This window comes from Anolis carolinensis, chromosome 4 (assembly GCF_035594765.1).
Source record: "Anolis carolinensis isolate JA03-04 chromosome 4, rAnoCar3.1.pri, whole genome shotgun sequence".
Taxonomy (NCBI): domain Eukaryota; kingdom Metazoa; phylum Chordata; class Lepidosauria; order Squamata; family Dactyloidae; genus Anolis; species Anolis carolinensis.
This window is the reverse complement of record NC_085844.1, coordinates 219,333,513-219,361,128: the sequence shown is the minus strand read 5'-3', so window position 1 is coordinate 219,361,128 and position 27,616 is coordinate 219,333,513. Positions and strand designations below refer to the sequence as shown.

Below are 27,616 nucleotides of genomic sequence, written 5' to 3'. Positions count from 1 at the left end.
TATGAACCATCCATGTATTGTGTGTTTTGACTTGGGATCCATCTCCTCAATATGGAGTCTTTCACAAAGTTCAAACAAAACTGTCTGTCATGTATTCTATAACAGGAAATGTTATACATGTTGAATCTCCTTTATCCAGAATGCTGAACTGCAAAATACTAAATCCAAAATTCACAGCCCAGGTAGCTGAAAAGGCGACACATTTGCTTTGTTATGGTTAGATGTATATAAACTTTATTTCCTTCACAAAAATCTTTTTTTAAATACAGTGTTCTCTCACTTATCGTGGAGGTTAGGTTCCAGGACCACCTGCAATAAATGAAAATCCACAAAGTAGGAACACTATATTAATTTTAATATTTATACATTATTTTAGTGGTTATACACTATTTTAACCAACCAATCTGAATCTGGTTGATAAATCACCTCCTTCTCTCATTGCCACTTGGGCTCCTTTTGTCTCCCTTTGGCTTCTTTTTCCTCCTTTCCTTAGACTGTAAATGGTAATTTTTTATGATTTATAATAATCTTTTAGAGTTTATTGAAAAACCGCCAAACAGAAAATCCATGAAAAGTGAACCGTGAAGTAGTGAGGGAACACTGTATTGTGTGTATGTTCCAAGGCTATGTGTATAAGGTGTAGATGAAATTTTGTGTTTAGACTCGGGTCCCATGTCCAAGATATCTCATGTATTTGCATGCAGATACAAGTATTCCAAAATCCAAAACACTTCTAGTTCAAAGCATTTTAGATAAGGGATAACCTGTATTTCAAAGGGAAGTGAACTTGACCTCCTGCCATCTCTTGAATGAGCATAAGTTATCATTCTCAAAAGTCAACAACAGTGCAATGGATTAATTGCATGAACCCTAATTTCACCTCATGAGGAACAGAACATAATCTCCTAAATATCATGTCCTCCAAGGCTGAGGTGGAACATATATTTGTGATATAAACTGTTAATTTTTCATTAATTCCATTGATACCTAATTCAATTTTAATGTTTGTATATTTCTGGATTTTAAATTGTATTGAAATGCTTTTATTATAAGCTGCTTTGAATCACCTTTTTGGAGGTGTCTACGGACAACGCCGGCTCTTCAGCTTAGAAATGGAGATGAGCACCACCCCCCAGAGTCGGGCATGACTAGACTTAATGTCAAGGGGAAACCTTTACCTTTATGAGGCAGTATATTCTCCTGTCAAACACCTCTTACCATCAGGAGGTTCTTCCAAATGTTACTGACATTAGGAAGAACTTCCTTACAATCGGGAAACTCTTCCTAGTGGAATCTCTTTTCCTGTAATTTGAATTTCATGATTCCATCTGCATCCCATTTCAAGACATTCCATTATGTATGTACGGGAAATAAAAATACGAGGTATTCTGAAATCCCCCCCCCCGCCCCAAATTCAAAATCCAAAACACTTTTAGCATTTCAGACAAGGGATACTCAACCTGTATTATGATTACCATTCCCCATTTTACCTAATTTTGGAAACCCCGTGTGGTCAGGCTGAGTTAGAACCTGGATAGAAGAGCACCAAATAACTCCAAGGACCTCCAAATAGTGTTAGGGGATAAAACCAAGACTACCACTACTATTTATTGTTTTATTGATGTATTCCACTTTTTAACATTTTGGAACACAAGGTGGCTTACAACAGACTAGAAAAAAAATCACATAATACAATTTTAAACTATAATTAAAAACTGTTACAATTATAAACCATTAAAAAAAACCCACAAGAGACCTTGAGAAGTAGTAGGATAAATGGCCAAATAGTCTGACTTAATATAAGGCAGCTTGAAAGTATACATAATTCAGTGAACATTAAATGGACCATTTCTAAGCAGTCTGGAAAGAGTCACTCTTCTCTTTGGAACATTGACTAAACCTTTTTGAATTACATTTGTATCTTTTTTAAAAATCATAGGGGCAGAGTGGTGAGGATGGGAGCTGAATTGCTAGCAGTGATTTATGGGAATGTGGACTCTCAGAAGCACAAAATACATCAAGCACATAAGATCACACCTCTGGGTACAGCACAGTAGGTGCTCAGAATAGCCATGTCGGGAGCTTCTAGGTGAGATATTTTAGCGTGCAATCTTTTGTCCTGCTGCAAATACCAAAATTTACCAGGATACAGATGACATAATCTTTCTTTTGTAACCATCCTGTGTTTTCTCATGGCTGTTTCTGTCATTTCTCTTATCACACCAAATCTGTTGAGAAGGCAGTGATAGAATAGATGCACAATATTTTTTTGACTGGTAGAAAAAGCAACCCACCATGGGAAGCACCCTTAGATCACTCACCTGTGTCAGTGCAGTTTTCATCACATCACTATCTTGTATTTTCCACATACCGTGGTGTCATCAGAACCACTGTGCTAGAAATCCTACTAAACAGAATAAGTGAATGCGACCAACAGAAACCACAATTTGTGTCTTCAAGGTGTATCTGAGTTATTGTGATCCTGTCATAGGGGCTTATTGGTGAGATTTATTCAGATATTTGTCCTCTAAGACAAGAGAGTGTGCCATGCCAAAGATCACCCAGTGAGTTTTCATAGTTGAGCAGGAATTTGAACCCCAGCTTCTCAGAGGCCTAGTCTAACATTCAGAACACTAAATGTGCATCTACATTGTAGAATTAATGTAGTTTGATACCATTTTAACCATCGCTCAGTGTTATAGAATCATAAATATTGTAATTTGGTGTAGTATCAGCACTCTTTGGCAGAGAAGGCTAATACTACAACTTATGATTCCATGGCATTGAACTATGGCAATTAAAGTGGTGCCAAACCTCATTAATTCCCCAAAGTGGATGCAGTCCAAGTGTATCAAGTTCTCGGTGGAGATTATTTGGGGGTTGAGATTTGTCTAGAGCATAGAAGTAGAATCATAAACAACCCCGAAGAATATTTGAATCTTAAATGGACATGGAGACTAACAAGTAATTGTGGTGTTGTTGAGCAGAACAGAAAGATGGTATCAAAGCCTATATTGTAATTCTTCTTCTGCTGAAATACTGAAAATTATTATAGCTTTGTTTTCGAGACATTGGTGAACATAATGAGAAAATCAGAAATGCTAGATTTTTTTTTCTGGGAAGCACCTTCCATGATATCTGCCAGTATGAAATTGCAACATGGAGGCAAAAAGGAATGGTAACTATTGGAGCCAACTATTAAGAAGGATTAATTAACCTGTTAAAGTATGGGTCCCTAGAACACTCAGACTTTTCCTGCAAAAAAATAGGAATGACATTCAGGGTTTCAGCATTTCCTGGCAGACTAGTTGACATGGAAAAGGGTTTTTCAAAAGAAGAAAGGAATCTCCCAATGTTTTTGATACATAAAAGCAGCAATAGAGAGCCAGAACCTGCTTGGAGAAACAGATGTGTTGTATGTCCTACTTGACAAAGGACAGTTTTCTTTTAAGAGGGCTGTGCAGTCTAAGCCCAGTTTAAAAGTAAAGAACCAAAAGAAAGGAGAAAGACCTTGGCACTATCCAACAACAACAGAAACCAAGGACATGAAATTGCCCATCAACAGCTGGTATCTGGATAAAAGTTAAGGTTACCTAATGTCTTAGCATCTGTAGTTTTTGTGGCAATGCTGATATGCTCTGTGTTTATATTTAAATTCTAACTGACCCATAGAATAACATATACAAAGTAAATCCTTTTTTTTTTTGGGGGGGGGGGGTAATGCACAGCATGGATATCTTAATAGCCCTGCTGGGAAAAAGAGTACTTTAAACTGTTCCTTGATTTAAATTATAACCCTCAAGATGTTTTTGCCTTGGCTTCTGTGTTTTCCTAACAGAAAGGCAAACGGCAATGGAGGTGGGATCAGTTTAGCTTGGGAAAACAGCATGATGGGAAGGAATTAAACTCCTCCTGTATCAGCTCACTGTTCCAATTAAAATATAACCCTTCTGACAGATGCTTTTAAAACACTCAGATATCCAATCATGGGTTTCCATGTAATAATGAATAGTGAAACGGTCTATTTTAAGGTGAGATGATAACATAAACTATGAAAGAGGTAGTTGGCAATCTTAAGTGATTATTTGTTATTGTTTCCTATCTTGGAAGAGGATAGAAATCTCTGTCCACTCTCTCTGTGTCCTTTCATGCTCTGGTATGTTTTTCCCACCTTTAAATATATACATGTGGAGTTTTAACTGCTCCAGTTTCCATAACAACACAATATACTTCTTCTTCAGGACTGTAGCGCCGATGTTTAATCACGTCACATTATTTTGGAATGTGATTGCATTGGTATAGAACTTTGGTTGCTATAACAACTGTGCCATTAAATGTGTGTACAGTTCTACGTCGCGGTCAGATACTACCCATTAACACTTTGGGGATATATGTACAAGACTCTTGTTTCTTCAACTTTTTCCATCTTTTTCATCCATATGAAGGCAGATTGCATGCATACTACACACACATTTTACACCAACCTCCCTTTAAAACAGTGTTTAAAAGAAAACATATGCAAAATTGATGTGGAGATAAGAGATGGGAGAAAATAAAAGCAGAATACAAAACATGGTGATGCAATGGTTAGAAATTGAGTGAATCTCCAGAGATAGCGATTTGAGGATTCTTACCCTTTAAACTGGAAAGTTACAGCACCAACTCACTGTATTTGGGGATAGGAAAGAATGGGTAGAGTATTAAGATTTTTGTTGTGTCTGTGTGGTAATAATTATGGGATTTTATCATTTTTATCACTTGTAAGTTAGAGGTGGAAAAAACATATCACTACATTTATGCTTCATTATGCTGACATATTATTTAAATAGTGGTTTAAGGAGACCTGTAAGAAAGTGCTGCAGTACATAGTATTTTTGGTCAACCATTCTACCAGTCAGTGGTACCTTCTTTCAGGATACTGTATTCCATGCCCATTTTACAACTTCAATTTACTATTCCTCTTCTTCACAAAACACTCAGCACTCTGTACATGGTCACTGAATGCACATACTTAAAGAACACTAGATATTTCGGGGTTGTCACTGTTTTGTCCTCTTGCGCCCCTTTTCCAGGCATGTTGACTCTGCAGATTTTCAGGGCTCCTCAAGCATGCTCATTAATTTGGTCGTGCTTTTCAGTGGTCCGATTTTGGCGACATAGGTGTTAAAACAACATGCTCGCATCTTATTCAGCAATTATGGTATTGTTAAGTCTGCCTTATGACATCACAATTAACCTTTATGATAGTTAACCAAAAGTCTTCCCAAAAATGGATGGAACAACGGTGGAAACACTTCCAGTTCTTTTATTGTAGCTTGATGCTTTGCATCAGCATGATTACATTTTCTTTTAAAACAATCAAAATGTAGAATAAATTGTACTTAAATAATAACAACCAACTGAAACAAGTAAAATCTGACTATAGGTGTTATTAAAAGAGTGGCAGCATGAATTACTATAAAACTGAAAAAATAAAGATAGTGCTGTTAACTATTAAGCAAAGGAAGAGGATCATAAAACTGTATTGCATGCCTAGCATGACATAACTACATGCTGTTATGTAGAATGGGGGCCTAAACTGCAACAGCAGTTTTAATAGGGGATGTTCTTGATCACTCTTAAACAGAGGCAGGATGGCCATCTGTCGGGGGTGCTTTGAATTCGACTTTCCTGCTTCTTGGCAGGGGGCTGGACTGGATGGCTCACAAGGTCTCTTCCAACTCTGCAATTCTATGATGTAATATTCTCATTTGTGCATCCTGAGTTGGCTACATAGTAATCTTAATGGTCCAATTTTGCTTGACCATTGTGGGACAGCCCCGTAGTCTTCAAGGGTGGACCACCCCATTCCTGGATCCATGATTGCTTCATATTACATTTTTAGATCGTCTGTTTTATTTATTGGAATCTAATTTCACAGATGCAGCTAAGGCACCCCTTACACCAAATTCATTAGGAGTTAGGATCTTTCCTGATTGTTTTAAAGTCTAATTTAATGCATGTATACATATACAATATAATTTACAATAATACATAATATTATAATATATTGTATATGCATATAATATTAATATTATTTTGTAATACAATATAATACTAATAATACAATGTAATATTAATTATAAATTATATATTAAATGTAATATTACTAATAATATTACAATATATTTATATAGTACAATATAGTAATTTATTGCCAGTATTGTGCTATGTTAATAATATAATGTATGTAAATTTAATTTGTAAGCCGCTCTGAGTCCCCTTCGGGGTGAGAAGGGCGGGATATAAATGTATTAAATAAATAAATAAATAATTCTGAATAGTCTTTCTATTTGAATAAGTTTTAATTTAAAAAAAAAACACCTGATTTTGTTTGCGGTCTAAATGGGAAACAGATAATAAAAAGGCTATACATTCTTCAAAAATACACTTCTTGGATTGTTTGCCATGACTAGCTCTTTTACTTTCATAATAATCTTTTAGGAATTATGAGAAAGAGCAATTAAACACATTTTAGACAGCATTATGGTGGAGCAACTCAAAATCAATCTCAATCTGTGTATTTGGCCTTCTGTGGACAGGGGCATAGATGATCCCGGGTATTCACACAAACCATAGTTTGGAACAAGCCTCAAACTATTACAGGGTTTATAAAGGTTTAGAATGCTTTGTCAGATAAGACAATTAATGCTGGCAGATCAGTATTTGCTGCATTGACTGGCAGTGGTTTCTGGGGTCTCCATTGGGGCTCTCCTCACTTGTAGCTGGAGATGCCAGGAATAACACCTTTGTGTGCAAAACATAGGCTACATGAGCTCCGATCCGGACCCAGGTAGCATTCCAATTCCATCTGCCACAGATGCTCCTTTCCTTGTTTTTCTTGTTACTTTGCCTTAAAATGTTTTATTTGGGGACAATTGGATGGTCTTTCTTTTTCAGATTGTAGGATAATGTCTTACCTTTTCAAATGGATTTTCCCCTGAAAAGGAAAACTAAAAATAATATGTAACATTAATGTACTAAAACATTAAAACTCACTTTTTGGATTTCAATCAATTTACAAAAATAACTGTCCATGGTCTTCCTGAAGTTATAATATGGCCACTTTCATGTAAAAATATAAATAACCTTGCCAGGCTGTTTGTGACTGTTGTTTAGGAAATAAATTAAATGCTGCTTTTGCTGCTGTTGTTTCTTTCTCTTCACTGTACATTTAGCACTTCAAGGAAATGAAAAAAAACATTTCCCTGCCCTTGGGCTTGCAATCCAATTAAAACAAAAAGAGTTGGCACTATAGGAGGGGATTAAGTCCAGCAGATACTGTCTCTTCATTTCTCCTTCCAGGACCTGGGCAGTGGCAGTTGGGATGGAGGGCCTTTAATTGCTTCTGGGACTAGCCATGATGTATCTATGCCTGTCTCTTCTTTTCTCTCCAGGAAGCCAAGGCAGTGGCCGTTGGGATGGAGAGAGACCTTTTTAACATAGGGGTATCTAAAGACAGAAATGCCTAAACACCTCAGGAGGGTATTTACCAGAGCTCGTTTTGAGCAGCTGGATACGATGGTCAAACACAGAAGGTTTAATCAAGTTCCATACAACCAACGATTTTGTATTTGTGGAGCATCAGAAGTAGAGGATATCGCACATGTTCTGTTCGGCTGTGAATTGTATAAGAAAGAGAGAGACCAATGCCTCGGGCCATATATTATTCACAAAATACACTGGGACCCACATATTAAAATTTCATTTTTGTTGGCTGGGCAGAATCCTAAAATAACACACAAAACAGCCCTTTTCCTATTCAAAGCAACACAGCTGAGAATTGCATATTTGGAATCAATTGGGGTAAACTGTGGAGGTGATGCAGATATTTGACCTGAACGGGATCTTGTTAACAGCCTGTTTATTTTAACTTCTTTTTTACTGCGGGTTGTATGTTGTATGTATTTCTATGTGTTAGATGTTTTGATACGGCCGATGGGCTAATCAATAAAACGTGATTTGATTTGATTTTTAACACAGGCATTTTGAACTGTGTCTCTGGTCCCTTCCACACAGCTGAATAAATTCCCACATTGTCTGCTTTGAACTGGAATATATGGTGGTGTGGACTCAGACAACCCAGTTCAAAGCAGATATTGTGGGATTTTCTGCCTTGATATTCTGGATTATATGGTTGTGTGGAAGGGCCCTTAGAAGAACTGTGCTAGCAAGTACCTTCATTTAATATGTTTTTGCTGAATTGTTTTCTTTTGTTTGACTATCTGGACCTTCTGAACAATTTTGCAGAGCCAGTTGTAACAGATGTCCTCAATTTTATGTAGTGTAATCTTGTTGATAGTTGCAAATTCTATAAAACTAAAATCTGTTTTTCCCATAAGCTTTTTAAAATGAATAACCACTTCAGAGATTCTAGCAAGTGTTAAAGCAAGTAATTCATGCTTTCCTCTTTTCAGTTTTGGGTCTCATCAAAATGTAGAAGATAATACTCTTGCACTTTGGGAATAGAATATATTTGGAAACAAAGTGCCATACTTCTCTTTAAACTTTAGACAAAACCTTTGGGCATGGGGATCAAACCCATAAATTCTTTCCCTCCTAAAGCTTTTATTTGGATTATTCAAAGGGGCTCTGATATAACCTAGAGTTACAGGTAATGCAGTGAATTCAAGATTGTCTTACAACTCCGATGAAAGGACAATCCCAGTTTAACACTGTTAGTAACATAGGCCAAACCCCTGTATGACTAACTTAAAAGGGACTTTATTACAATATGGATTTGATTTCAGTTGGCTCATTTGCATCCAATTTAGGGATCTTGGAACCAGTGCCAGCCCTAGGTAATTTTCAAGTGTAAGTGAACAGAATTTTGGCGCCCCCCCCCCAACCAATAACTGAAAAATAAAAGCGTTGGATAAGCAAAAATGTTGGATAATAAGGAGGGGTTAAGGAAAAGCCTATTAAACATCAAAGTACATTATGATTTTACAAATTAAGTGCCAAAACATCATTTTTACAACAAATCAACAGAAAAAGCAGTTCAATACATGGTAATGTTATGTAGGAATTACTATATTTGCGAATTTAGCACCAAACATTGAACTGGATTATATGGCAGTATGGACTCAGATAATCTAGTTCAAAGCAGATATTCTGGGTTATATGGCTGTGTGGAAGAGCCCCGAGGGTCCTTCCACACAGCCATATAACCCAGAATATCAAGGCAGATAATCCACAAGTATGTTTCAGTCTACTTGGAATACACGAAGCATGTTTAAGAACCGGTCCAAGAGTCCAGAAGAGCCTTGACTCCCCATATAACCATAATCCCACTTTCTTTGCTAGTTAACTTGAACCCAGTATGCTTTATTATGCCAATTGTTTGCCTTAGATCAGGCATGAGGCAAACTTTGGCCCTCCGGGTGTTTTGGACTCCAACTCTCACAATTCCTAACAGCCTACCGGCTATTAGGAATTGTGGGAGTTGCAGTTGAAACACCTGGAGGGCCGAAGTTTGCCCCATGCCTGCCATAGATAGTTGAGAAAATAGTTTTCATGGTTGCCCCTCACTGTTAGGAATTGTGGGAGTTGAAGTCCAAAACAACTGGAGGGCAGAAGTTTGCCTATGCCTGCTGTAAAGTAAACAAATGCAACTTGGCAGCACTTTTAACTGCCATGACTCAATGCTATAAAATCCTGAGAGTTTCAGAATGTCTTCGGGCCGGTGAGGCCCCCCCTCAAGCTCAGGTATCTGAAGCAACCAATCAGGAGGCCACACCTCAGCCCTCCCCGGAAGCGCTCAGAGAGTTCTTTCAACCCCCCACCTGCCCCAAGTCCCGGCTTACAGTGCTGAGGAGTCGGGTGAGGACTTGGGGCTGCTGCAGGAAGCACCACAGGTCGAAGGGGCTGCCCACCTTGGCTGCTCCATAGGCGCCCCCACTTTCCATGCTGCCGCCCTCCATTCCTCGCCAGCACTGGAAGCAAGCTGCAGCCACCACGCCCGAACTTGAGTGGTCTCCTCCTCAGACCATGCCCCCAGCTGCCACGGAGGCCAGGCCAGGCCAGGCCGCAGCCGCATCCGCAGTCATGGAGGCAGGAATGCCACGCCTGGGCGGAGGTGCCTCAATGGCGCCCCCCTAGAGGATGGTGCCTTCAGCAATTGCATACTTCGCCTAATGGTTGAACCGCCCCTGCTTGGAACTGTTTTTAAAGTGGGGGAGGCTCAAGGTTTAAAGGAAGGTTTTTATTATTTTGCCTAGTGGCAGATGTTTTTTTAAAATTTGCACTCCTCCATCTGTTTTAAAAGCAAACGTTGTGGATGAGACATGTTAGAAGAAAACAGAATCACACACAGAACAATTTAAAAAGAAAAGTAAGCCATTTAAGCCTGCAAAATTTGAGGTAGAGAATTTTCTCACACAAAACTTGGATTAGAGGTGTAGAGTGAGGCCCCTTTCCACATAGCTGAATAAAATCCCACATCTGCTTTGAACTGGAATATATGGACTCGGTTCAAAGCAGATATTGTGGGAATTTCTACTTTGATATTCTGGGTTATATGGCTGTCTGGAAGGGCCCTTAGTGAATTATTTATTGTGGGTGAATATTAAATATTGTAAAGAGTTTGAAAACTAGGAGAATGATCTTTGAAATGGTATATGAACCGTAAGTGAAAATAAGTGTAAAGCGATGCCTTCTGAGACAAATACACTTCTTAATTTCACATGTACACTAGTGGAGTGTAAGCTGATTAATATCTCTGAATATTCAGTGTAGATTATCCCCATGTAAATATGGTTGGACACATTATATGCAGCTTTTGTTATTCCTGGGAAGACTCGGTTACAATAACTGTCTTAATAATTTTTGTGTGCTTCATCATGCAATTTCAAATCATGTAAGATAATTCCTGATGGGGCTCAATTGGTAAGGTGTGACCTCCCCCCCCCCCCCAAAAAAAGTCCATGACCCAATTACGGAGGAGCTACAGGATTTGTTCAGAGGAGCATTATCTTCTTCTGAGAATGAGAAGGAGTACTTTGCCCAATGATTCATATACCATTTCAAAGCCTAGTCACCCAGTGATCTTCCATGGCTGATCAGGAATTCGAACCTTGTTCTCAAGAGTTTGTATACTTGACAATCAACAAAGCCTATGTTTGCATCATGCCTTTTTAAAAGCTCAGTGATTTCTTGAAGTGCAAGTCTAAAATTATGATTAGCTCATTTCACATAAAATTAGTACAATCTATCATACTACAATGCTTTGTTTGAAATGTACGACACCGAAGCCATCTTAATATTTGTGTGCTAGTGGGAGATAGCTTAAACATTCTTCAACTTGGTGTTATCAATAATTAATACTATACTCTGAAATAAAGGGGGGGAAAACTAGAATTGAAAACTCCCTAGGGCCTAGGAAGCATTTTTTATGTGTCACAACTTCACAATTATATGTATGTGATCTAAGAAATTGAGAACTAGAACTTGAAATACTCTACTACTTTTTTGGGACTGCATTTCCAAAGGACCCTGGGAGTTGTCGTTTAAAAACCAACCCCAGCTAGCTATTGTATACAGAATGGGACTTTCCATTTACTCCACTACCACAGGCAACAAGTCTTCAGTTTTTCCTGACAGTGTAAGTGCACATATTAATGAGAAAATATGTGGATGTGTAAAATTTCTAGTTGTGTGGAACTTACTCTTGGCATCCCTCCCTATTAGCTATGTTGGCAAGGTTTGAGGAACTGCCTTCCAAAATAATTTATTAGTCTATACAACGCCCTCCCATTTACAGAGGTTGTATCTGTGGCTCCAATCCATTGGTCTTCAGTCATTGCCATAAGAGGAACAATGTCTCCTGGGACTGGTGTACTGTTGCCTTCTTCAGGGTTTTGGGAGCAGAATTAAGGAAATGCTAAAGTCCCAGTACGAGTGCAGTCCCTCTGGTGACTCTGGCTATCTTTTTAATGCAGCAGTATCCCATTTATTCTGGCAGTAGCTGACCTCCCACAATCAGGTAAACCAAGCAACTGTCAGAGGAATGAAGTACAGCTGCTTTGCAAAGATACAGCTGTAACTGCTGAGGAAGCGGAGATAGTATGGAACAATCCTGGTACTTTCTGTTCTTATTAAGTAGAGTATCTTTGCGCTCAAATTTGAAGACAAGCAGAGGATACCCATTTTTTCATTAGAAAAGAGCCTTGCAATTGAAATGAGGGGCTGATCTGCATAGGAATTATAGCCTAGGCTCACTCTACATTGCTTCCTGGTGGTCCCCAAAATGTTTCTCCACTTCCAGTAAGCAAGCATCTTGTTTAGCCCTGTTAGGAAAGCCAAGGGGTGCTCTGAAATCTGCAAGCTTTATGCCAATGTGAACAGCAGGATCAGGTCCAATCCAGACAGGTTCGTCCATAGACCACACAGGGCACCACTGCCACCCCCATTTAACTGCACAAGGAAGAGAACCAATTATGCCCATGTTGTTGCCAAACCAGCATTGACATCAGCAGATCACTTCTATTCCCTCTGGTCATGTGGGCACCTCTGATGTCACCACTTCATGTCCACAATGGCCAGTAGTTCGCACAAGGTTCTGCAGCCATCTGGGAGCAGTGAAAGTGACACAGTGATTGTCCATGATGTAGCCTGGCTGGACTCTGATCCACCCGCACCAATGTTTAGGAGATCATGTGTAGCTATCTCTGAGGCCAGTCCAGAGCATCTTTAGTAAATCCAGGGCCAGTCCGGAGGATTTTTCCCTCTCTGTAGAATGACTGCAGATTTACCAACTAGTGTAGACACTGCCTAAGTTTGAAAAATCTAAAAGAGAACCACCCATTATTAAATATGGTTTCATTTAACTATTTAAAATTATATCCAATTCTGAACTGCAACTCCATGTCTTTTAATACAAGGAATGGTAGCATGGATTTTAATGCAATAATGTTGACATTTGCATTTGCAAATTTGTCCTTTTAAATTTGAAGACCATTTCATTAACTTTACAATGATATAACAATTCAGCCTCAAGGGCATTCTTATTAAAAATTCCTGAATTCCATTCTTAATAGCATGCCAAATTGCTAAGCTTTTATCCTTTCCTCTTTGATTTATAAGCAAGCAGTAATTACATGTGCTGGATGCAATGCCAAACCAGTCACGGAAATGTGAAAGCATTTGTAAAAATAGTTTCAAACTCCTCCCTCATTAATGAAGTGTCTCTTCCAAGGACCAAAGAAAAGTTGCAAGAGAGTAAACCCTGGGTATTATTAGATATTGAAAAGGATTTATATAAAGGACAGTGTTTGATGATATTATATACAATGGGACTTGAGCACCCACAGATGGTCCTAGAAGCAACCCATAGAAGATTCCAAGAGCTCACTATATGTGAAGAAACATTTGTCAGACTGCAACGTGGCCTTGAAGAGCTTTGCCAAATACCTTCCTATAGTAGTCCCAGAAACATGCAGAGAAAGTATGAAGTTACATATTCCTGTATGCTATCAAGACATCAGTTTATAGTTGTGATGACTGGGAATGTAGGCTAATGTTCAGCTCATTTCAAAGTGTTGGCGTTAGCCATTCGTAAATCACTCATTGGGTGTTACCAATATATAAACACTGAACTGTATTATGAAATTACATTGTATGGCAGTGTAAATGGGGCCTTAGATGAACAACTAGGCAAAATGGTGGTCCGTTTCTTGATTGGATAACAACTTTGCATCCCTCCAGATCATGACAACATATTGCTGTGGCTGTAGCCAGATTTTTGCATCTTTCAGTTAGCAGTAATTTGCTATTTTTAGTGAGCTTTCTATTATTCTCAAACCGATTCCATGGCTTATGTTTTTTGTCCCCAAATGCATATGCTTTTACTTACATTTACTGATTTAACTCTTAGCCACAATTCTATTGGTCACATACAGTAGATTCTTACAGCTTACTAAGAACATGCTATGGGACATTGCTGAGTGCTTATTGGAAGTCTAACACTTTACAACACTTCCAAATACTAGAATAATCAGGGAAGCAAAATGTACTTTTTCAGTTGCCCATTACATCCTTCTCATCAAAACTTGTTCTATGTAATTGACAGTTTTAGCCACAATAAAGCTTCTGGATGGTTTCCTGATGTCTCTGTATTACGCACTCAGTGCTTTGGCTCCATCCCAGATACAACGGGTGCAATAATTAGAAGTATACTGTAACCAATTTACATTACATTTTTACAGTTAAAAATCATCTGTTCTAAATTGGCTGCTATAACCATTAGTGAAAATTGGGAAACAGATATGATGTTGCAGGATGATGTAGTGTTCCCTCACTACTTCGCGGTTCGCTTTTCACGGACTCGCTGTTTTTTTAATAAACACTAAAATAATAGTATAAATCATAAAATATTATAAATCCATCTTTTTACTTTCTTCCTAAGGAGAAGCCTAAGAAAGGAAGGAAGCAAGGAGAAGCCAAAGGGTGAAAAGGAGGCTGAAGCAGCTTTATTTTTGCCTCACAAGGCAGCGGCGGGAATGCAAGGGACAGAGACGCTACTTGTAAACAACACAAATATAGCAACCCTACTTCATGTATTTTCACTTTTTGCAGGTGTTCCTGGAACGTAACCCCCATGATAAGTGAGGGAACACTGTACTTGATATTTTCAGATAGTGCTGCATGAAGAAGTGGGCCATTAGAAACTGCTTGAAAGACTGAAGCTTACCACTTGTATGCTGCATCCATTACTCCCCCCTAAAAAAAATGGATTTCTGAAGCAAGCTAGAATAATTTTTCTGTTTGAAAGTAGTAAAATGTACTGTTTTCAAACAGGTAATTGTTAAAGTTGTAGGGCTTTTGGTTACAATCTTGGATGATGCTGACAATTTGGATCCATTTGGACAGGATTTCCAGTTTGACTTTGGGACTGAAATATTTATAGAAACAGTCAAGAGCTATTCTGCATGTTCTTGCTGAGAGGCTGATTCATAATCTGGCACTGAATAGCTTCTTTCACAAAAGGATCACCATGGGAAATGATCATCAAAGGTTTCCCTGTTCCACAATTTAACGGAAAACTACTGGAAAAAGGTAATCCTGCAATTTGGACTAAAACTTGTCACGAACATGTGAATGACACACATCTCTACTTATCTGTTAACACTAGGAATTCTGTGCCCCAAAACAACTAGTTGTACGGAGGCATTGGGGGAATGGATGACAAACCAATTGACTCTCAAACCAGGTAAGGAAGATATCCAGGGGGTTTGGGCAATTTGTTAATCTGGATGGGAGATGTACTTTCCTTGAACCATCATGTTCACTATTTGAAGGTTTTCCTGGAGGTGTAGATGACTTTAAAGTCTAAGGCTGGTGTTTTCCATCTTACATTATGGGGCCAGCTGTTACTCTAGAAAAAGCAGCTCTCTCCTGGGTTATAACTGGTCATCAGCCTAACTTCTACTGCCCTGGCCTTAGAGCAAAGGTGTCAAACTAATATACATCAAGGGCCACTTCAGCCTTATGATTGACTTTAAAAGGCCATTGAATCCATAGATGGAGAATTCATGGATAAAGAGGGCAACTATAATTTTCTTACATAGTTGGTACTTTTAAAAGTATTTACCCAGTTTAGGTCTCCAGATGTTATTGAACTCCCATCATTTTTGATTATCTGCCATGTAGACTAGGGATAATGGGAATTGCATCCACCAGTGCTTATGGCTCTGAGGTTGGGGAAAGGTTAAAGGATATTTTAAAGTCAGACATCATATCCACAAGCCTTGTGCTATTATGGTTTCACAGCTCCCATTAGCTTGTCATGTCTAATGATGAATACTAGAGTTGTATACAGTCCTGGAGAGCCACCTAAAACATGGTGGGACCAGATTCAGCCTGCAGACCTTGGTTTTGACACATGTGCCTTAGAGGGAGATAAGAGGCTAAGTGTATCTAATGGGTTTAAGCCCCTATCCAGCTGCTATTCCATTTTCTATATGTGTCCTCATATTTAGATTGCAAAGTTGAAGGCAGAAAACTCAAAAAATGTGAACTGATTTGATAGTCTTTGTGACTGGGGAAGGGTACAAACATTCCAAATACATAAAAATTCAAGTGCAGTTATGCGCAAAATAAAGGAAAAGGTGAAGAAAGTATCTTGTGCAACACATTGTTTTCTTCCAAATATTGTTGGGTCTGCAACTTGCATGATCCCTCACCACTGCTAGATATTATAAACACAAAATCTGAACTATGAGATAATTATGATTTTGCTCTCAAGTCTATCAGTTTTTACCAGATTCATTTCCTTCTAAACATATTCCTACTCCCACGATTTTCTAAAGTAAAGTAAAGGTTTCCCCTGACGTTAAGTCCAGTCATGTCTGACTCTGGGGGTTGGTGCTCATCTCCATTTCTAAGCCGAAGAGCCGGCGTTGTCTGTAGACACCTCCAAGGTCATGTGGCTGGCATGACTGCATGGCACGCCATTACCTTCCTGCTGGAGCAGTACCTATTGATCTACTCACATTGGCATGTTTTCGAACTGCTAGGTTGGCAGGAGCTGAAGCTAACAGTGGTCGCTCACGCCACTCTCGGGGTTTGAACCTGGTACCTTTCGGTCTCCAGCTTAGTGCATTAAGGTTAATGAATCTTCGGTCAGATCCATTAACCTTAAGAACTTCAAGGCCTACATAAAGAAATTACTTTATTTATTTATACCCCGCTTTATCTCCTCTCGAAAGGGACTCATAGAAATGGATGCCAGATTCTAGATAAGTACAAATAAAGCACGGATGGGCTTACTACTAATGATTTTTAAAGCAAGATAAATTATGCAGATTAGGCGAATTCGTGCATCAGTGGTATTTAGGATGAGTATTGCCGGGTCTCCTCCTAATGAAATTGTTCAGGAATAAGCCTAGTGTTGTTTCTTTCTTTTTAAAGCAAATTTTTAAGGAAAAAGCACTCATACATTTCCATTCAATGAGTGCCACTAAATATTTTGGATGAATGACACCATAATCACCATGTAAGAATGTAACAAATTCTTGTTGCTTTTACACATGGACCAGAAGCGAGACCAGTCTACTCTACGATAGTATCTGCCAAATAACGCTATATTACAATGAAAGCATTGGAGACACTGATTTAATCTTATACAAGACAAACTACATCTTATATAAAGGTTACAAGATTGTGCTAATATTTTGCTAATGTCGCTAAAGTGATTTGTTACATACAAGGGACTTCAACACTAGATACTACTTCAGTTGCATAAACTGCACTGGCAATTCTAGTTTTAGATAACCCATGAAGACTAGGACTTTAGCTCTATACATTAAGCTTCCTTTTGCCATCAATTTTAGGGCATGTCTCTTAATTTCATATTCAGCAGCCAGAGGACAGCAAAGTATGCAAATAAAATTCTAGGAACTAAACATTTATATGGCACCAGCAATTTCCCCCCAAACAAGTAAAAACTTCCTTCGTTAACTTTACGCAAAACTGAACCATACAAAATTAGAGAAGACAATTTTTATTAGATTATCAATACTGCCTCAAGATGGTGAAAAATGAGCAAAGAAGTTACTTTTGGCAAGTTATAGTACAGCAGATGAAACATCCCCCATTTAAATTCAATGTTGCCTTAACATTGTATTACTTTTATAAGCATTTTTGACCAATAAGGTTTTCATGTATTTTCAGAAACGAGCCATAGCCCATAATCTTTAAATAACGAAAGTGATTATGAAAACATCTCCTTCCTGTCATATATCTTATATAAAACCCATCTTCCAGCCTGCAACAATTATTTCTGTTGGGACACTACATTAAAAAAAATCAAAGGTGTAGCCTAATTCCTACAAAAAGAGGATCTTTTTCTGGTCTCTGCCATTTCTGTACAACCTCCCAGGAAGTTTTAGGTACTTAAAATCTTTGCCTTATTTACTTGGTTTTCGGGCAGTTTCTTTCTGCAACAGAACAAGCCAGCTTTTACCCAATTCTAAAATTAAAAAAAGACTTCTGGCCTGGCACACAAATGTTCCAACATTATTTTGAAAAGAGAAGAGTTCCAGCCTTAATCTTGTGAGCTGGATCTTGAGCGTGAGCGAGATTTTGAATGAGATCGTGATCGTGACCTTGATGCAACTCTTTCGGGTGGAGACTCTGAATGGGCCTTGTCAGGTTGGTGCTCCACTGGAGAATTGGAACGAGATCTGCTCCTTGACCTCGATTTAGATTTTGCTTCCCCTTTACCATTTTCTTTGGGTGATTGAGACGCAGACCTAGATCTGCTGCGAGACTTCTCAGACTTCTCTTTGGATCTGCTGCGGGACTGTGAACCTCTGTCAGATTTCACCTTAGTCTTGCTCTTTGATCTAGACTTTCTACTTTTAGATCTTGAACGCGATCGATCTTTGCTTCGAGACCTAGATTTAGAGCTTTTTGGGGAAAAAATCATTACTAATGGTAAAACTACACATAAATATTAACTTTTTAAGATTACCAACCAATTTAGAAGCCACTTAATTGAGAATGAATTTTTATGCACAATTCCCAATTCTTACCGTGATCGGCTTTTGGAGGCACTACGAGATCTACTGCGGCTGCTCCTACGACTCCTGCTACGTGATCGTCGTCTAGAACGTGACCTGGAAAAAAAGTGTATTTTAGATGTTTAGACACTATAAGCCTCATTTTACTTCAGTAACACAAGGACTGCCTTTTCTAAAGGTTTCTAGTAGCTGAGAATACTATGCTCCAGACCACACACTGGTGATAATGCAATTAATTATTTGAGCCGGCCAACTCCCACAGTTAGTTGTTCGCATAGGTTACTTCAGCCACTTGGGGGGGGGGGGGGGGGGAGGCTATGAGTGGCATATTGCCAGAGAGGCTGTGGATGGGATTCGAGGACAGGATGGGACAGTGAGTTTTACATGCAATTTTAATTGTATTTATAGAGAAGGTAAGATATAAATAAAATAAAAAATAGATGTGGAGACTTCAGAAAAATTATATATAATTTAAGGATATTTAAAACCAAACATTGGAGGACCCCCGCCCCAAATAGTGTTAGGTACTGCTACTTTTAGAAACCTTCAAATCATACAGTTGGAAGAGGCAGGAAAAGCACAATCAAAGCACCCTCAACAGATGGCCACCCAGTCTGTTTAAAAGCCTCCACCACACTCTGAGGCAGTGAGTTTCACTGTTTAATGGCCGGGACATTTATCCTAATGTTCAAGTGGAAACGCCTTTATAGAATCATAAAATTTGTCAACAGCATACCTTGATCGACTCCCGGAATAAGATCGCCTGTGGCTTGACCGTGGTTTGTCTTCAACCAGCCTGATCTTTCGCCCATTTATTTCGGTGCCATCCAATTTGTCTAGAGCTCGCTTCATGTCAGAGTAAGACCGGAACTCAATGACTCCTTCGTTTGTGCGTTCTTTGTGAGCATCCGCATAAGTGACCTCACCAGCTTGCCTCATGAAATCCTTGAAGTAAATAAAGGTGTTACTATACCAGTTTAAGACAAAACTCATCAGATTCAATAATTCCTACAAGTGCACTCTGAGGTTTAAGTGACAGTGCAATGCATCAAGAACTACATGCCACATTTTGTTGATTTAAGGTGGCTCATTTTCTCAACCTACTTTCAAATCCTGCCAACTACAGCGACTGGAAAGGTTTTCAACAATTAATCTGTATTCGGTACGAACAGGTGGTCCATATTTATCTCTTCCTGATGTTCTTCGACTGCTGTATCCTCCACCTTTATCACACAAAGAAACAAAGTTAGTAATCTTACATTAAAACAAACAAAAGTTAGCTTACTTTAGTTTCAAATTGTATTTACAGGAGTAGGACTTTAGTTTTCTAATCCTGCAACAAAATTTTCAATTCGCCAAATTTTATATATTAAGGGCAAATTAAAGACTAAAATCCTACAAGACTGTGCTCCTAAACTCTGTTAGAGAGTGACTGCTCCTTTATTAGATTTACCTTGCTAAGTTTTATTTTACAGAACATTGTAAAATATAAAACTTAACTGATTACATGCATATCTACATTTTACAAAAAAATTACTAGTTTACACTAAGTACTTACATCACAGTATGAGGTATTTGGTGGTGGTTTGGCCACAACACACGCAAGGTAACAGTCACCTAGTTCAGTTTAACCAGTTTTGTCTAACCCTTGGAATCCTCACCATCACCCTGCGTCTAATGGCAAAAGGCTGCTGTCGTCATGGCTTCCGGTAAGGTCAGCCAAAGGGTCATAGGGCAAGGGTCACACAATGTATGGAAAAGCCATGGCCAATCAGGAAAGGCAGTCATCTTAGCCTCAGTGGACACAGCCTCAGCCCCACTGGTCACTTTTAAATTGAAACATCAAGGACTTGTTAAAAAGTTTGAATTGAACATGCAACAATTTTTTAAAAAACATACACATTTACAAGAAACCCCACTCCCACCAGTAGCAAGCCATTGTCTACCTTACTGCTCTTAATCATCTTGTAAAATTCAAGTGAAATGAATTTGATGCATCCCACAAAGATCTATGGGTTGCAAAATCAGCCACCTAATTATCTTCAATTCAGTCTCATCAGTAAGGACTGCAACCATGCCTTCAAAACTCTCCTCAGATACTCACATTTGAGAATCTGTAGGAATGTGTGGCTCAGTACAGCCTCATCTGAAGAACAACTGTAGATGCCTTTTTCTAGCAGGCAGCTTTACAATATGCCAACTCTTTCCCCATTCAATTTTGTGGTTCGGTAATACGTATGCCAAGCATGTTCCTATTAAGAGCAGTGAGTTTTTAATATTAAAAAAATCCCATGTCCCTTCTCAACTCTACCCCATGCTCTGAGCCCCAGAAATTCCACTTTTAAATGTGAATTACATAAGGGGGCACCTAAGTTCTTAATAAATCCTTCTAGTGTACAAGACGAAAGGGGAAAAGCTTAAACCCCCTTTAGCCTTCAAAATCCACCAAGTACTACACCTCTCATAATCAGGGACCTATCCATGTTCCTTCTTTTCTCCCAAGGGGAGGGGCTGCCCTTTTCCCTCCAACCTCTTTGCCTAGGGAAACAGTCCACCTCTATTCATTTAGCTGCCACCCTCTCCCCTTTCTTGCCTGAGCCACCTCCCACCCCGCTTCCCATCCACGCCTCCAGAGCAACACTCACTGCGGCTGCTGTAGCTGTAGCCATCTCTATCCCGACGGGGGCCACGGGCATGCTCCACAATCACCCGCTCCCCACACAAATCTTTGCCGTTCAGCTCATAAACGGCATCCTCTGCATCCCGGGAATCTTCGAACTCCACAAACCCATACCTTGAAAGAGAAATAATATGACTGCAATTATGCAAGAAATGCAATCTTACCTTTCCCCCCTACATGGATAACCGGCAAACTCTCAACAGATTAAAACCACAGCAATCCCTTCATACCTGTGGTTTTAACATTTACAGGCTTGATTATTCATGAATTTATTTTAAAAGGTTATAATAATAATAATAATAATAAAACTTTATTTATACCCCGCCACCATCTCCCCAACGGGGACTCGGGGCGGCTTACATGGGGCCATGCCCAGAACAATACAATATAACAGCATATAAAAGAACAACACATCACAACACAGTAAACAATACAATAAATAATAATATACATTACAATGCACAATCAAGGAAACAATAAAAACAAGGGCGGCCACATGAACATTAAGTTAAAACTCAGGGTGAGAAAGACATAAGAATAAAACCACAAAGAACAGGGTCATAAGATAGTGGTGCAGTCTAGATAGATATTAGAAGGGAGCAACGGAAGAGAAATATAAAGTAGTTACTCTCCAAAAGCACAACGGAAGAGCCATGTTTTCAAGTCTTTCTTGAAGGCTACTAATGTGGGGGCTTGCCTAATCTCAATGGGCAGTGAGGTACACAATCGGGGGGCCACAGCAGAGAAGGCCCTCTCCCTTGTTCCCACAAGGCGGGCCCGAGATATCGACAGTGGCGACAGGAGAGCCTCCCCTGATGATCGAAGGGATCGGGCAAGTTTATGATAGGAGATACGGTCACGAAGGTAGGTGGGTCCCAAACCGTTTAGGGCTTTATAGATGATGGTCTGCACCTTGAATTGGGACCGGAAAATAAACAGCAGCCAGTGGAGCTCCTTGAACAAGGGAGTGGATCTTTCCCTGTAACTCGCCCCCGTTATTAATCTGGCAGCTGATCGCTGGACCAATAGTAGTTTCCGGGCCATCTTCAAGGGAAGCCCCACGTAGAGTGCATTACAGTAGTTCTCTTTCTGTCCTTCAATGTGACTCTACGGTGCACTTCCTCTGGTCATGCTGGAGGATTTGGAGATTTCTAAAGAGAACACCTTCCTATGAATATCTAGATCCTCCAGTGTGGCTAATGTTTAGTATCCAGAAGTTGACTACACAGTCATTCTCTGGAAGACTTAGAAATTCCTAGCAATTTTCTTTGTCATTTTTCACTTTAGTGTGGATTCCACACACCTAACCTCAGCAAATGCAGAGGATAAGAGATTACATCAAAGTATTAGGAGCTGTTTGACAGTAGAACACACTGCCTTGAAAGCATGAAGTCTCTGTCTCTGGAGGCTTTTAAATAGAGGATGGCCATCTGTATGGAGAGATTTGCTTGTGTATTCCTGCATGGCAGGGGCTTCATGGCCCTCAGTCTCTCTTCCAACTCTATACTAACAACTAGAGGAAAAGAAATTCCACACTACATTAACAAAAACCTCCTGGCTGTAAGAGCTGTTTGACAGTGAGATAAGCCACCTCAGCATAGTGGGGCCTCCTACTTTAGAGGTTTTTAGGCAGAGGTTAGATGCCAATTCTTTTGGAGAGCTTGTATATTCTTAAATGGCTAAATGAATGGGGTGGGCTGGATGGCTCTTGTGGCCACTTCCAACTCTATGATTCCATATACAACCTACACACATAGCCAGATGACTATTTTATACAATATTTGAAATTGAACTGCAACTCCCAGCATCCCTCCCTGTTATCCAGGGTTGCTGGGAAGTGCAGCCCAAGGAAATCCACAAGCTTCACATTACTAAATAGCTGATGGCCTCTTTTGCCTTCACCTCAAAACATCCAGCAACCTTTTGTGACATTTTTAACAGCCTCATCCAACATAGATACTATTCACTCCTGGCAAGGAGAAATTTCTTTTGGGATTTTGAAATATCTGGTAAATGCCAGAAATTCTAACTTAGTGCTCTTGTCATGTTTCTCTCCAGTTTCCCATTTCATTTGTTTGCTACTTGTGTTGTGCATGAGATGAAAGGCTGTTTAATGGTTTTGATTACTTATTTTTAATAGTTTAATATATAATTACATTTTAACACTGTAGGTTTTAAAAAGCCCATTAATTGGGTTGCTGTATGGCCATTTCCAGAAGCATATTCTCCTGACGTTTCACCCACATCTATGGCAGGCATCCACAGAGGTTGTGAGATGTAGTGGAAACTAGGCAAGGGAGGTTTATATATCTGAGGTAGGTCCAGGGTGGGAGAATGAACTCTTGTCTGTTGGAGCAAGTGTGAATGTTGCAACTAATCACCTTGATTAGCACTGAAAAGCCTTGCAGCTGGTTGATTCCTGCCTGGCAGAACCCTTTGTTGGAAGGTTAGCTGTCCCTTTGTGGGAGAAAAGCGGGACATAAATAAAGATTTATTATATTATTATTAGTATGTATGTGGGCAGTGGTGGTGATGGTGACGATATTTATTCTACCTTCTTCCCCCTTTTCTGCAAGATTGATCTTGAGTTAAATCCTAGGATGCATCCACACCAGCCACGAGCAAATTTCAGCCCTCCAGGTGTTTTGAACTCTAACTCCCATAATTCCTAACAGCCGGTAGGTAGACTGTTAGGAATTGTGGGAGTTGAAATCCCAAACACCTGGAGGACCGAAGTTTGTCCATGGCTGATCTACACTGTAAATTAATGTAGTTTAATGCCAGTTTAAACTTTTGTGACTCAATCCTATGGACTAATTGGGAGCTGTAATGTCACAAGGTCTTTAGCTTTCTCTGCCGAAGAGAAACATCATCAAACTACAATTTGCAGGGCACCATAGCATTGAGCAGGCATGGGCAAACTTCAGCCCTCCAGATGTTTTGGATTGCAACTCCCACAATTCCTAACAGCCTGTAAAAAATTGTGGGAGCTGAGAGTCCAAAACAACTGGAGGGCTGAAGTTTGCCCATGCCTGATCTAGACAATCTGTCTTGCCTAGAAACCCCCCCCCCCGAGATCTGAGGACACGATATACTCAAGTACAAGTACGAAGAATTGTATGCTAGTAAAAAGGGTAAAGGTTTCCCCTGACGTTAAAGTCCAGTCGTGTCTGACTCTGGGGGTTGGTGCACATCTCCATTTCTAAGCGGAAGAGCCAGCATTGTCCGTAGACACCTCCAAGGTCATGTGGCCGGCATGACTGCATGGAGCACTGTTCCCGCCAGAGCGGTACCTATTGATCTACTCACACTGGCATGTTTTCGAACTGCTAGGTTGGCAGAAGCTGGAGCTAACAGTGGGTGCTCACTCTGCCCCCCAGATTCGAACCTGTGACCTTTCGGTCTGTAAGTTCAGCGGCTCAGCACTTTAACACACTGTGCCACCAGGGGCTCCCGTATGCTAGTAGGTAATAAAATATTGTAAGTTTCAAGGAGAGCTTTTTCAGCAGAGGCCTCATCACCACCTCTATATCCAACTGATGCTCTGGGGCCAGTGCGAAGAGGGGAAGCCAGGAAGACAGTTCCATCTTGTCTCCTATGCCATCAGTTGGAGGCCCCTCTCCACATCACCAACGGATGCTCTGGGGGTCAATATACAATAGAATATACAATATATTGTATACATATAATATTGATGCTAATAATATTATAATATAATACAATATAATACTAATAACACAATATAATATTAATTATACATGTTACATTACATATAATATTACTAATACAGTAAAGTCTCACTTATCCAACATAAATGGGCTGGGAGAACATTGGATAAGCGAAAATGTTGGATAATAAGGAGGGATTAAGGAAAAGCCTATTAAATGTCAAATTACGTTATGATTTTACAAATTAAACACCAAAACATCCTATTTTACAACAAATCAATAGAAAAAGCAGTTCCATACACAGTAATGTTATGTGGTAATTACTGTATTTACAAATTTAGCACCAAAACATCGCAATGTATTGAAAACATTAACTACAAAAACATTGACTAACAAGTTGATTACAAATAGATAGAATTGCACAAAATGAACTTAGAGTAACAACACTGTCAAAATTAAATTCGTAAAACATTCAGTCCTTGCTGCCTAGAGATAGAGCCGTGGATCCGGGTGGGAGGAAGACTGCATTGGATAATCCAGAACGTTGAATAAGCGAATGTTGGATAAGCGAGACTCTACTGTAATATATATATATATATATATATATATAGGTATAGTTCTACATACTAATATATTATGCTAATATTGCACTATGGTAATAATATAATATATTGTATGTACATATAATTTGTAAGCCGCTCTGAGTCCCCTTCGGGGTGAGAAAGGCAAGATATAAATGTAGTAAATAGATAAATAATTCCTGGTTTTCCCCATGCTTTAGCGAGGCATTTGTTATTTACTTGGCTGGTTTTGAGTAACAGATCTTAAATGCACTTTTGGCCCAGTATAGGGCCCAACCCTAGATTTTATCATATATTTGTATGTGATTTTATGACTTGTTTTATTGTTGTTGTTGATTCATTTACTTTTTGCTTTGTTTTTATATTGTTGATGTTCGGGCTTGGCCCCATGTAAGCTGCCCCGAGTCCCTTTGGGGAGATGGGGCGGGGTATAAAAATAAAATTATTATTATTATATTTAGTAGCTACTTTCTCTCCAAGGATCCTTAGACTTCACAAATTGTACACTCTCTTCATAAAGTGAAATAACATGGGAGGAGCAGGGAGCAAAGTTACATTCCACGTGTTTTGGTACATCCTTGCCAGTTTACCAGTTGCAAGGAATTGTAGCAGTTGGGAGTCCAAAACACCTGGAGGGCCGAAGTTTGCCTATGCCTGGTATTGAGCCATAGCAGTTCAAGTGGCGTCAAATTGCACTAATTCTTTAAAAAGGTCCCTTTACCAGAGGCCTAACTGAGCTCAGTCTGCTTACAGTTCACCGTCTGCAGGTGAAGTCCCCGGATGTACAGCCAGCTCGCGAGGACAATAGGGGCAGAGGCCCGTTGGAGCCGGCCGCCATTTTGAGGCGCCACGCGGCGGGCGCGAGGCTATGATTGACAGCTCCGCCGCTTGGCAAGCGGCCCCTTCAGAACGCCCGCCCGCCGCCACCCTTCTCGGACTCCCTCCTCACCCGTTTTTTAAATCCACTTCGAGCAAGCGGCCGTAGCCGCTGAAGAAGCGCTGGAGGTCCTTTTCCCGCACATGGTAGCTTAAGCGGCCGATATAGACGCGCGGCATCTCCGCGACCTAGAAAAGGAGAGAGGAAAAGGGAAGGGGGAAGAGGAGGAAAGACGGAAGGTCCCCAACAACAGGGGGGAAATAAGACCACACGTCACCGCGGCCTGCTCCGCAGCACAATGGCGGCCGGCTCCGCGCAGACGTTTATATCGGGGGGCGGGGCGTGCGTCGCTCGCCTCACCGTCGTCATGACGTCACAAGGGAGCCCGATGGAGGACGTGAAGAGATTGCGCATGCGTAGAACGCCCAGCACGCTTTTCTCGCATTCTGGCTGGTGGAGGAAAAGAAAAAAAAACCAGGAGTGTTTTTTTCTACATACGGGGATTTTTGTTGGAAGACTATTGGCGAACGCTAGGCAGGCTGAGCTGAGTTAAGAAGGCCTCTGAGAAAAGCTCCTATTCCACACTGCATCATTCTACACCAGGCAGGGACAAACTTGGGCTCTCCAGGTGGTTTAGACTTCAACTCCCACAATTCCTAACAGCTGGTAGGCTGGGTTGCTATGAGTTTTCCGGGCAGTATGGTCATGTTCCAGAAGCATTCTCCTCTGACGTTTCACCTTCATCTATGGCAGACGTCCTCAGAGGTGTTGTGAGGTCTATTGGAAACTAGGCAAGTGGGGTTTATTTATCTGTGGTATAATGTCCAGGGTGGGAGAAAGAACTCTGGTCTGTTGGAGGCAAATGTGAATGTTGATCACCTTGATTAGCATTGTATAGCCTTGCAGCTTCAAGGCTTGGCTGCTTCCTGTTTGGGGGAAACCTTTGTTGGGAGGTGATTGGCTGGCCCTCCTTGTTTCTTGTTTGGAATTGTTTTTTTATTTACCTCTGAGAGAGCCTGCCATAGATGTGGATGAAATGTCAGGAGAGAATACTTCTGAAACATGGCTATACAGCCCGGAAGACTCACAGCAACCCAGTGATTCCGGCCATGGCTGTTAGGAATTGTGGGAGTTGAAGTCCAAACCACCTGAAGGGCCCAGGTTTGCTCATGACTGCTCTAGACCGACCATAATGCAGTTTGACCCCACTTTATGGGGTTATGTTATGACTAAAATGTTTCTAGAATTAA

At 40.0% G+C, this 27,616-nt stretch overlaps 1 protein-coding gene across 1 annotated transcript; it reads right to left on the bottom strand.

Annotated features, from left to right (window-relative positions):
- Nucleotides 1–17,135: 17,135 nt before the first annotated feature.
- srsf6 (serine and arginine rich splicing factor 6) lies at nucleotides 17,136–26,697 on the bottom strand. Its single transcript, XM_003226300.4, has 6 exons — nucleotides 26,439–26,697; nucleotides 21,206–21,354; nucleotides 19,665–19,783; nucleotides 19,297–19,505; nucleotides 18,573–18,656; nucleotides 17,136–18,446 (listed from the first exon to the last, which is right to left on the bottom strand). The coding sequence occupies exons 1-6, from the start codon at nucleotides 26,543–26,545 to the stop codon at nucleotides 18,083–18,085; spliced, it is 1,032 nt and encodes a 343-aa protein (XP_003226348.1). The 5' UTR covers nucleotides 26,546–26,697; the 3' UTR covers nucleotides 17,136–18,082.
- Between the last annotated feature and the right edge of the window lie 919 nt (nucleotides 26,698–27,616).